At 36.5% G+C, this 12743-nt stretch overlaps 1 protein-coding gene across 3 annotated transcripts in view; it reads right to left on the reverse strand.

The window, feature by feature from the left end:
- Positions 1-12743, reverse strand: part of SRBD1 (S1 RNA binding domain 1) — a 197550-nt gene that overhangs the window by 142615 nt on the left and 42192 nt on the right. For all 3 annotated transcript variants that reach the window (XM_045787914.2, XM_087863365.1, XM_087863364.1), the window contains 2 exons: positions 6327-6430; positions 1602-1709 (listed from right to left, as the gene is read on the reverse strand). In XM_045787914.2, the coding sequence (XP_045643870.1) occupies positions 1602-1709; positions 6327-6430 (212 nt within the window). The remainder of the gene's footprint in view (positions 1-1601; positions 1710-6326; positions 6431-12743) is intronic.

A 12743-nucleotide genomic window follows, 5' to 3' on the forward strand; every position in this document is an offset into this window, starting at 1 on the left:
ATTCTTTCAATTTTTTCTACATTAGGACAGATTTCTTTTTAATTAGAGAACTGAAGTAATTTTCTTTAAAGAAAAATCAATTGGGAATTTTCTCTCTCAATTGCTGTTCAGGTAATTACAAGTATTTCTATCAAGAGACATATCTGCAGTTAATGTCTGCAAACCAACTTACAGACTAAAATAAGATATATTTTTTTAACCGCAGGCATTTTAAAAAAAGAGAAGGAAAGTACTCTTGTTTACCCACTGGTAAAAGAAGTCAGAGAAGGATTATACATTAAATAATCCCACACCAAATCACTAACATTAAATCTCAATGAAATCATTCCATAGGCAGTGAATCTACTCAAGTCAAATGTATGCAAAAATGTGAAAAGCACTACTGGACATTCTTTGCAACATGAAAATCCAAGATAAAGGAAAACAAGAGGAAACGAAATTTTGAATAAGGTAACTTTCTCTTTTTCCATATGAACAAAACCCATTATTTAAAAATTTTATGTCCCAGCACTCAAAAGCAAGAGATGTTACCTTGCACAGACTTGAAATGAAATAGGATTCAAATAAAAACAATATTGTTAAGGGACAACTAAGCTATGAAGGATGAATTAAGAAAATGAATGACTTTGATAAAAAGAAGGTGGTCAAAAAAAGCTATGTGTCTTTTTTAATAGTACCTCCTCAGTTCCTGTTGTCAATGCCTCCAAAGTCAATAGCCAAGTCCAGCAAAAGAAAAACAGGCAAACATTATAAAGGCTGCTATCAATTCTAGTGAGCTTGAAGAGATGGCTAGAAATCTACAGTTTTCAAGTAACCCTTGCTGAAATCCATAAATAAGAGAGAATGAAGAAAGTCTAGAGCCCATAGGAAGGAATATATGAGGGAATGGCTAGTTTGAAGATTGACTACAAAGACAGAGGCTAGAGATAAGCAGGAAAGAGGGTTTCTGCCTCCTCAAACTTCTTTCCATCTCTTTCCCTACAAAAACCCGCAATCTGCACCTCAGCTCTTTTGCAGCTCTTCTTTGTAACTCTTAGTCCTTCCACTAGTCCATCTAGATGGTCACTTTAATCATCTCCTCTAATATGTGCTCATCACTGCTGATAATTATTCACCTAAATAACTCCCATTTAGAATTAAATACATATATTAGCTTTCTCTCTTCAGAGTGATAAATTCATCACGTGCTCCACTGATTTTCTTATGCTGTTTTTGGTTCTCATACCTCCAAAAACTGCTTCCAACTAAATTCTCCATTAACTTCTTAGTTTATTATCCCAAGCTAAATCTCTCATCAATAAAACCATTTGTTTGTCTTGGCTGTCAAATTGCAAAACTGGTATTGTAGGACTGGAAGGGATACACATTAACTGGTCAAGATTTGGAAAAGTACATTTTAATAAAGAGCTATCTTTTGTGGTCGACACATGTGAATGCCTCTGCAGATTGAAATCTAGGCTTAACTATAATCGCTTTGTGACCCTCACTCAGTTCTTTGGATGGGTTAGTGGATCAACAAATATTTACTTCATGCTTTAATGGGTCTATTACTATAAATAATAATAAACAGTACATAAAATTAAATAAGACAAGATACACACCTGAACTCTCTACAGAGGAGAGGATAAATAAGGCGTTTAAAAGAATCATCGAGTGAATTGTGTAAGATCTTCATTAACTCTGGCCTTGCAAAGCCACGTGGTCTCCACCTGCAAAAAAGAAAAGCCTACACTAAAACCGATGAAGCAATAACAAGACCATGAAAGGGCTCCTGGAAGAAGGGAGAGGAAGTAGAACAGAAAAGGGGGAAAAACTTTATTGAAGCCAAAGTAACATAATCTGTGAGGGAAGACTGTGATGTCTGGAAATTATTACTATGACATCTGGAGTTCTTATTTTTAAAAACCTGGTAACCACGGTCACATATAAAACTAAGGGGAGGAAAAAAACCTTTCTTATCCTGGGAAGAGTCTCCAGAGCATTATTAATAATGGTAAAAATCTTAAGATATAAGAAAGTCACCAGAAAATGACTAATGCACTGCTATGAACTAAATTATATCCCCTAAAATTAATATGTTGAAGCCCTAACCCCCAGTAAGATGGTATTTGGAGATGCAGCCTTTGGGAGATAATTGGTCATGACGGTAGGGCCATCATGATGTGACTGGTAGAAGAAAAGATTATCAGAGAGCTTGCTGTCTCTCTATCCCTTTGTCTTCCAGCCAGGTGAGGGCATAGTGAGAAGGCAGCAGTCTACAAGCCAAGAAGAGGGTTCTCACCAGGAATCAAATCAGCCTACACCTTGATCTTGGACTTTACAGCTTCCAGAACTAGGAGAAAATAAATTTCTGTTGTTTAAACCACTCAGTCTATGGTATTTTGTTATGGCAGCAAAGCTAAGACAAACATGTATCCTTCTTTGCCCATTCCTTTATCTCTTTCTGAGAATTAAAGCAGACTGAGCAAAGGAAAAACTGTTTTAACCCTTGCCTCTTGCCATTCCTTAGAACTCACTCTACTCCTCAGGCTGCAGTGCTCTATCACGCAGTATACCTGCATACATGCTGATGGATATAAATGTCAGAGTCGAACTGAATGGTAGCGGGCACTGGATAAAGAACAGTAAGAGAAAAACAAAAGCTAAAAAGGACAAATTCAGCCCAACTCCTTCCATGTTTCCATCCATCTATAGCCCTTGCCCTTCAATGACTCTTGAGTACAAACCATTAATAAAATATCTATTTTATAAACCATAATTAAATAAATCATTAATATACCCTAGGGACACTGTCATCTCTCTTACTTATCTCAGGTAGGAAATTAACTAAATTATTTCAGTGGACAAACATTTAAGCATCTATAATGTGATACACCAAAGGTTTCATAATAAGAACTATTTGAATCCTTTCCACAGAAGGTCATTAACTGAGTAGAACACAGCTTTGTTTTTTAATTTGAATGAAAGTGCTTTCAGGACATACATCCTTCCACTCAAATCTCTGTCACTCCCTACTGTCACCTTTACCTGAGGGCATGAGAGTAAGGGAGGCATAGGAGATGAACTGGACATACATTATTAATATGACAATTAATACTACTGTTGTTACTGTTATTGCTGTTATTATTGCTAATTTGGAGAGCCCAATGTCACGAAAGATGTTCCAGAAGAAACATCTGAGATGGGTTTTAAAAAATAAATTTTGCTTTAGCAAACAAGACCCAGGAGAAAAAAAGCATACTGGTAAGAAACCACAGCACATGTAAAAGCATGTAGAAGCACATGAAGAAGCATGAAAGAACTTGATGAGTCCTTTCAAGTAGATTAGTACTGCTAGAGTATAACTGTCAGGATCAGGTAGGAGGTAAATGGGGCTAGAAAATACGGCAGTAGCCAGATCATTAAAGGTCTTATACACCATACTATGGAGCTTGGCAAATTAGGAGAGAACATAGTCCTGGGTCATGGGACAGTACACTAGGAAGATAATCCTTAGAGGCAGGAAAGCCCTAATGGAGTGGTTGCTTAAATGTATGTATCTGATATCTGCTGGGGGTCATTCCCTTTAAGACCAAACTAAGGTTTCCCCATTGCTAATACGAAAAACACAGAAATTTTTAACATTGCTTACTCAATCCCTGTAGAAGCCTCAAAGGTTTTCCACAAACCTTATCTCTTGCTCCCACATCTACTCTGGGTTCCTTCCAAATAATTCCTTATACTGCAGCCAGAGTGATCTTAAAATGCAAACTGATCATGACAATCCTCCGTTTAAACCCTTTACTGGCTTTTGTTTACCCTTAAGATAAAGAATAAAATCCTTACCCAGTCTAGAAAACTAGGTATGATCTGGCCCATGCCAACAAGTCAATCATTTCTTGTTGCGTCCTGTTCCTCTCCTTCTATCTCCAACCTCCATCTGCACACAACCCAGACTACATTAGAGTTCCCTGTTACAAACTCATGAAACATTGCACTTCTCCTTTATAACCTCAACACACTCTAAACCATATGCTCAGGGTCTTCTCCACTAAATTACATTGTCACCAAAGACAAACATATTTATCTGGTTTATAGGTGAATCCCCAGCATCTAGTGTATAACCTGGATAGATGAATACACAAGAGAGGTGGAAGGTGGAAGAAGTAGGGACAAAGAGAGTAAAACAAAAAAGAAGAGGAGAAAGAAGAAAAGATTTGAGTGAGTATCTCCAGTCATTCGAATGTGTTAAAAAAATGAAAACAATTCCCTGAGAATGGTTCTTGGTTCCCAGAGAAGTATTTTAGCTGGCTTTTGTTTCAGTTCTTCAGTTCCCATAGAAGAGTTTCTTCAATTATCCATATGAAGAGAAACTTCTAGAACATAACTGAAACTTATATTGCTATACCATAGTAATGTAAAGTATTATTGTATAAGTCAAACAATATTACCAATTCAACTGGAGGAGAACTGAATAAAATATAACTTAGACGAGCCAAGAGAAACCATTTAAGTCTCTGTAAGGAAGCCATTCCCTAACATTTACTTAATATGAAGATAACAGTTTAAAGCATAACTAATACTTCCTTAACTATTGAGGACACACTCTGATACTGAATATTATGAACATTCACAAGAAAATAAGAAGTTTTCTCCAGTTTACTGTGATCTATTTATAAAAGCTATTTCTAAAAAGGAGTTTTACACAATAATCCCATAACTTCGTAATACCAGATACCACTGAAGGCTATACAATTACATGGAATATCACTTAATTCTCTTAAATTTGTGAAAAAGGCATTATTCACCATTTTCACAATAATGAAACTGAAAGAAATTAAGTAATGTACTCATCATAGTCACAAGAGTAAGAAGTAATATAACTGGAATTCAAACTCAGATATATCTACTTCTAGGATTTTGTTCTTTTTATGAAGCTCTCTTAGAATTTCAACATATTTTAAATTAAAATTATCTAATTTCTTAATACAATTGTTTAAATCTATGATTGCTTTTAGGTATTTATTTTTTTCATTTTTAATGAAATTTATTTGTTTACAAAAGAAATAAGCATTCATTTAAAAAAAAACTCTACCAGACAGCATACAACAAAATTAAAATCTCAGACTACAGCTATGGAATAGATCATCTGTATTTTTTCAAAAATTTTCTTACACACATATAGACCTATTTTTTGCCACTAACGAGAGCATACTATAAATACTAACTATAAACTGTCTTTTTAACGTAGTAAGACATGTTTATATCTCAATTTTAGCTCTATCTCAACGTTTTTAAGATGGCTGCACAGAATTCCACTGAATGGATATAACACAATTGGCTTACAGAATTTACCACTGAGATACTTGTTTCACTTGATGGGTACTTGGTTAGCATTATTTGGTGATTAAGCAAGCTGATCCTTCATGGAATTGGTTTTTGGCAAGCCGGTTTCCAATGAACTGATGAAAGAATGATACTGGCTGAGAGAGCTAACTTCCGAAGTATATAGCACTTGTTCCTCTCAAAGAAAAATTCATCCAACTCTTCAAATGGCTTTCCCAGCAATCTCCCTAACTTAAGGGCACACAGAACTAGCTTGTAAGGAGCATACCCCAAATCTGTATGTCCTAACTGCTAGGCAAGCTTCTTTACCTTTGCATCAGCTTTCTCATTGGTCAAATGGCAGCTACAAATCTGCTCTACCAAAAGAACAGACTGTTGTAAGGATCGAATACACTCTAAAAAGTTAAAACTAAAAGTTAGAAGTTCTATATAAATATGTGGTGCTATTTTAAAAGGTTCCCTTAACAAAGGAAAAAAGATAATAAAAAGTTAACAATTCTCTGAAATATCCAAAAAACCTAATGTTTGTATCAATCATCCTTAATGTGCAAAACATTTTAGGTAAATTGCATATATTATGTTTAGAGACTTATATTGTAATATCTAATAAGTTATATTCTTATTTCAATTATCCTTAATGATCAAAACATTACAGAAATGCCATATACACTATGTTTTTGTTAGTTTTTCATAAGAGAAAACACTCGGTATAAGATTTGAATAGTACAAAAAAGTACTAAAGTAAAAGTCCTTCTCTCCAGAAATAACCATGATTAATAATTTATTTTAATATTTAATATATCCTGTTTCCTATTTAAACATACACAACATTTCTACCTTTTTTTGACGTAAAAAGGACACATATCCGTTGTCTGTCAACGTTTGTTTGTTTGCTTAACAGAATGGACATTTTCCCAGTAGGTATAGATCAGTAGGTATAGATCTCATATGGCATTTTAGTATTGGAAGATAGGAAATTCTGTAAAAATCTATAAACAGACCTGTTTTGGATGCACCACCTGCAGAATTCATTCTTCACTCCATCAGAAATGTTGACTTTGACAGTCAGTATCTTCAAATTTTCTCCCCGGTTAATTGCCAGAATCTGAATGCAAACATACATGGCAGAGACTGATGACCCACTAAATAGGTAAATGGTCAATTTCATCAGTCAACATTGGTGAAATAAATTGAGCGGTTATTCAGCCTAGAGCTGTATCAATTTTTAATTAATTTATTTACCAAAAGTGTATTTAAAAATAATAATTTCTTTATACTTTTTTCAAAAAAGTTTTTTTAAATAAAATACAAGTACAAAACCTACAACATTCACAGGAAGAGACTTTGGTGATCTAAAAATCTCATTTCAGATTTGATTAATTGAAAATTTTTGATTATCTGGAGTTAAGAAATTTTCTTTTTATATTTGTGAAAATATATTGCTAAGATAAAGATGCATGCAAATTCCCAAGTGGAATAATAACTACTAACTGTTACATTTATTGAGCATTTACTAACTGTCAAGTCTATCTCAGCCCTTTAAATACTTATCTCATTTAATTTTCAAAGCTAACAGGGGGATATGTATGATCTTCACTTCATATAGTAATTTTTTAAGACTAATTTATCCCAAATAACAAAGATAACAAGTGAAGGAAAAATTTAAACTCAGATCAGGTTGTCTCTTAAGCAAGTGTCTTAAAATACACTAGAAACACTCCTTTAAAGAAGAGCAAACAAATCTAAAGCAAGTAGAATAAAGGAAATAATAAAGAACAGAGGAAAAATTGAGAATAGAAAAACAATAGAAAATAATGCTAGCAAAACCAAAAATTTTCTTTGAAAATATCACAAAATTGAGAAGCCTTTCAGTAAACCAAGAAAAAAGGAGGAAGCATTCCAATTACCAAAATCAAAAATAAGAGGGGCCATTACTACGGAAGTTAAAGAAATAAAAAGGATAGTAAAAATACTACGAACAACATATTTCAAATTATACAAAATATACTTAAATAAAATGGAAAAATTCTTAAAAAGACACACTGCCAAGACAGAATAAAATAGAAACAGAAAATCTGAAAAGATCTACAATAAATAAAGAAGACTAAATTAGTAATTTAAAATTTTCCCACAAGAAAATGTCCAGGCATAGATAGCTTCACCACAGAATTCTACCAACCATTTAAAGAATTAACATCAATTCTTCACAAACCCTTCCAAAATATACCACAGAAGAAAAATCTTCCCAACTCTATTTACTCCAATGCAAACCAGACAAGAGCATTGCAAGAAAAAAATAAAGACCATTATCTCTTATGAATACAGATATAAAAATCCTCCCAAATCCACAAATATATAAAAAGGATTACACACTAGGACCAAGAGGGATTTATTCCAGGAATGCAAGGTTGGTTTAACACCCAAAAAAAGCAATTAACAAGATATATCATACCAATAAAATAAAAAACAAAAATCATACAATATTCTTCTTGCATCTTATAGATGCAGAAAGAATATTTGACAAAATTCCAGGTTTGTTCACAACAAAAACACTCAACAAACTAGGAACAGAAAACAACTTCTTCGATGTGATAAAGATCACATACAAAAACCAAACAGATAGCAACATACTTAATGGTGAAAGACTGGATACTTTCCCTCCAAAATTACAAGGGTCTCCTCTTGCCACTTCTATTCAACATCAGACTGGAGGGTCTAGTCAGGGAAATTAAACAAGAAAAAGAAACAGAAGACACCTAGATTGAAAAGAAAGAAACCTATCTCTATTTGCATATAATATAATCTTATATATGGAGAACTCTAAGGAATTCACTATAAAACTATTAGAACTCATAAAGCGTTTGGCAAGATTGCAGGATAATCAATTTCTACACACTAGCAATAAGCATTCTGAAAAAAAACAAAAAACCAAAAAAAAAAAACCCACCCTCATTTACCATAGCACCAAAAGGAATAAACTACTCAGGAATAAATTTAACAAAGGAAGTACCAAATGCATACTCTGAAAACTACAAAAGAAACTGAAAAAATGGGGGGTGCCTGGGTGGCACAGCGGTTAAGCATCTGCCTTCGGCTCAGGGCGTGATCCCAGCATTATGGGATCAAGCCCCACATCAGGCTCTTCCGCTATGAGCCTGCTTCTTCCTCTCCCACTCCCCCTGCTTGTGTTCCCTCTCTCGCTGGCTGTCTCTCTGTCGAATAAATAAATAAAATCTTAAAAAAAAAAAAAAAAGAAACTGAAAAAATGGAAAAATACCCCATGTTCCAGAAGACTTAATATTGCTAGAATGGCAATATTACCCCAATAGATTTACAGATTCAATGCACTCCTATCAAAAAAAGGCTAGATTCTTTGCAAAAATTGATGAATTCTAAGAGTCACATAGAAATTCAAGGGACCCAGAGTCCCCCTTGAAAAAGAAGAAAAAAGTTGAAGGACTCCTACCTTCTGATTTCAAAACTTATTACAAAGCTACAGAAATCACAACTGTGTGGTACTGGCATAAGGATAGCCACACAGATCAGTAGAATAAAATTAAGAGTTCAGAAATAAATCTATACACCTACAATCAACTGATTTGCAATAAGGATGCCAAGATAGTTCACTGGGGGAAAATACAGTCTTTTCAATAAACAATGCTGGAATGACTGGAGAGTTATGTTCAAAAGAATGAAGCTGTATTCCTTCTTTACCTCATCATACACAAAAATTATTCAAAATTGGTCATAAACCTTAATATAAGAAGTAAAAAACTCTTAGAAAATATAAGAGAAAATCTTCATGACCATGAGTTAGGTAAGGCCTGAGATGTAACACTTACACACACAATCGAAAGAAAACATAAATAGATTAGACTTCAATAAAATTATACATCAAAGGATACCATTAAGAAAGTGAAAAGAGAACTTATAGAATGGGAGAAAAGTTTTGCAAATCATTTATCACATAAAGGAATTAGATCTAGAACGGATAAAAGACTCTTATAACTAATAAGAGAAAAGGCCATGTCACCTCCACACCCCAAGTAGGAACCAATATATAATAAAGTGTCCAAGAAAAATTTGTGGGATAATTGACGATACTTATGTTACCTTAAACCAAACAAACACCTTTTCACGTCTGTATATCACCATATGTTAAAAAATTAACAATTCTAATGGAAAATATCACATTTTGAAAGGTAATGCACTATAATCTTTTTCATTATCTTTTTTTTAACAGTAAAATGCAAATGGAAGGAAAAATTAATTTTAAAAATGTTATACTGAGGACTTCCAGGCTTGGAGAACTGGCAATCTCTTGATTCCAAATCCCCTCATCTTCCTATAAAACTTTAATAAAGAGAATAAAACATGGGACCCACATTTTTGGCATTTCTAGGGAACAGAACTAGACTGCCATCGGATTTCTCTATAGCAACATGCAAAGCAAGGCAACAACAGAGCAACATATTTAAGAAAGTTTAGGAAAGTAAAAACAAAAAATATTATACTGATCTAAGCTGTCCACGTATCATGCCCATTGGAAACAATTATGAATGTGTTAGAACTTAGAGAATACTGTACATATATACCCTACTTGAGAAATACAGGAGAGCAGGGGTCAGTAAACTATGGTCCATGGCCAAATCAAACACCTGTTTGCATAAACAGAAGTTTATTAAAACACAACCATGCTCCCATGTTTCTGTATTATCTATGACTACTGTCATGCTGCAATGTCAGTTGTATAACTGCTGCAAAAGCCACCTGGCTCAGAAAATATAGACATTTATTCTCTGGTCTTCTACAGAAAAGCTTGGCCAACTCCCTACTGGACTACAGAATAAGCTTCATTACACCAAAAGAAGACTGGAAAGTTCTGGCAAAAGGACAGAGGGCAAGCATTTCATATAACTGTAGGACTGAGATTAAAATAAGGGAGGAATCAATTTCCATTAAGAAAATACAGGTTGCAATCCTGATTCCAAAGTAGACTTTAAGCTAAAAACCATTAAACAAGATAAAGAAGGACAGTTGATAATGTTAAAGCTACATTCTGGTTTTGGAATAGAGCAAGCGGAACAATAGCATATTTTAAAGATGCTGTTAGGTGTGACATCAACAACACGATAGAGAAGGGAATTTCAATAGTCCATCCCTCTACAACAATAACAAACTGGCCAAAACTGTCAGAATCAACTTTTTCAGAACTCTGGACCCTAATAAAAAGTTTACAACAACCAGAGGAACATTTAAAGAAAAAAGAGCCACAGAGTTTTGGTAAGGAGCACTTTTAGGTGGGAGGTGAGTTAAGATGGCGGAGAAGTAGGAGACACCTTTTTCAGCAGGTCCCCTGAGTCGAGTTGGATAGGTACCAGACCAGCCTGAACATCCACAGAATCAGCCTGAGACACAGGAAGATACATCTGGATCTCTACAAATGAACATCTCCAGCGCTGAGTATTGGGGTACGAAGCGGGGAGCCGTGAAACTGCGCACAGATATTGGAAGATAAACGGAAGGGGGAGGGAGCCGCCGCGTTCAGGCGCCAGGAAGCGGAAGCCACCTGCACGGGGGAACGGGTGGATTCGTGGACCAGCACCCACGAGACAGCAGACTGAGACCGTGAGCCGGGGAACACGCGTGACCAGACTGAAAACCGGAGCTCCCGTGCGCTCACTGGAACCAGACTGAGACCGGGAGCTCCAGGAGCGCGCGGGGGTGGCTGGCGGCTGGCGGTGTTAGAAACACAAAGGACAGAGACGCGCCGGCCCTGGAAGTGAGGGCTGGGACGCCGGGTGTGGGGCGCACATCCCGGGACGCTGCAGGGTTGAGCAGCACCAACAGAAACAGAGTTAAAGTGGCCAAAACATCAGTGGAGAACGGTCTGCGATCTCTCTGTTCTGAGACAGAGGCTGAGATTCGGCCACTGCTGCTCTCTCAGAAGAGGCACAGCAAACTGCCAGGGAAAGCCGCCAGAGAACAAAAGTCTGGAAATACTGGCTCAGAGTGTGCCCATCCCCATCCCCCCTCGCAGGGGACACGGAGACTCTACCCAAACAGGGTTGCCTGAGTATAGGCACGGCAGGCCCCTCCCCCAGAAGGCAGGCTGAAAAATCAAGAAGCCCACATCCCTAAGATCCCTACAAAACAAGGGCGCATGGCCTGGGTCCGGGTCCATAATTTGGGCTCTGGACAACCCCACGACCTCTCCTCATCTGAATGACGAGAAGGAGAAATCCCCCCCAGCAAAGAAAAGACAATGAGTTTGTGGCCCCTGCCACAGAACTAATGAATATGGATATAACCAAATTATTAGAAATGGAATTCAGAGTAACAATGGTCAAGATGATGTGTAGACTTGAAAAAAGTATTAACGAAAATGTTAATGAGAATATAGAATCTCTAACGGCAGAAATGAGAGCGAATCTGGCAGAAATTAAAAATTCTATGAGCCAAATGCAGGCAAAACTAGAGGCTTTGATGGCCTGGGTGAATGAGGCAGAAGAAGGTATCAGCGAATTGGAGGATGGGTTAGTAGAAGAGAAAGCTAAAATAGAATCTGGACTCAAAAAATCCACGCTCAGGAATGTCGGTTACGGGAGATTACTGTCTCAATGAAACGTTCCAATGTCAGAATCATCAGCATCCCCGAGGGAGTGGAGAAAAACAGAGGTCTAGAAGAGATATTTGAACAAATTATAGCTGAAAACCTCCCTAATCTAGCAAGGGAAACAAACATTCGTGTCCAAGAGGCAGAGAGGACCCCTCCCAAGCTCAACGACGACAAACCTACGCCACGCCACATCATAGTGCATTTCGCAAATATTAGATCCAAGGATACAGTATTGAAAGCGGCCAGGGCAAAGAAATTTCTCACGTACCAAGGCAAAGGTATCAGAATTACGTCAGACCTGTCTACACAGACCTGGAATGAGAGAAAGGGGTGGGGGAGCATTTTTAAAGCTCTTTCAGAGAAAAACATGCAGCCAAGGATCCTTTATCCAGCAAGGCTGTCATTCAGAATTGATGGAGAAATAAAGACCTTCCAGAATCGCCAGTCATAGACCAATTTCGTAACCACGAAACCAGCCCTACAGGAGATATTAAGGGGGGTTCTATAAAAGTAAAAAGGCCTCAAGAGTGATACAGAACAGAAAGTCACAATCTAGAGAAACAAAGACTTTACTGGCAATATGGCATCATTAAAATCATATCTCTCAATAATCGGTCTCAATGTAAATGGCCTAAATGCTCCCATAAACGCGAGAGGGTTGCAGATTGGATAAAAAGACATGACCCATCCATTTGCTGTCTACAAAAGACTCATTTTGAACCTAAAGATACATTCAGACTGAAAGTAAAAGGATGGAATACCATCTTTCACGCCAATGGACCTCAAAAGAAAGCTGGGG

The sequence above is a fragment of the Ursus americanus genome, chromosome 7, assembly GCF_024610735.1.
Source record: "Ursus americanus isolate L20-20 chromosome 7, mUrsAme1.1.p, whole genome shotgun sequence".
Classification (NCBI taxonomy): Eukaryota; Metazoa; Chordata; class Mammalia; order Carnivora; family Ursidae; genus Ursus; species Ursus americanus.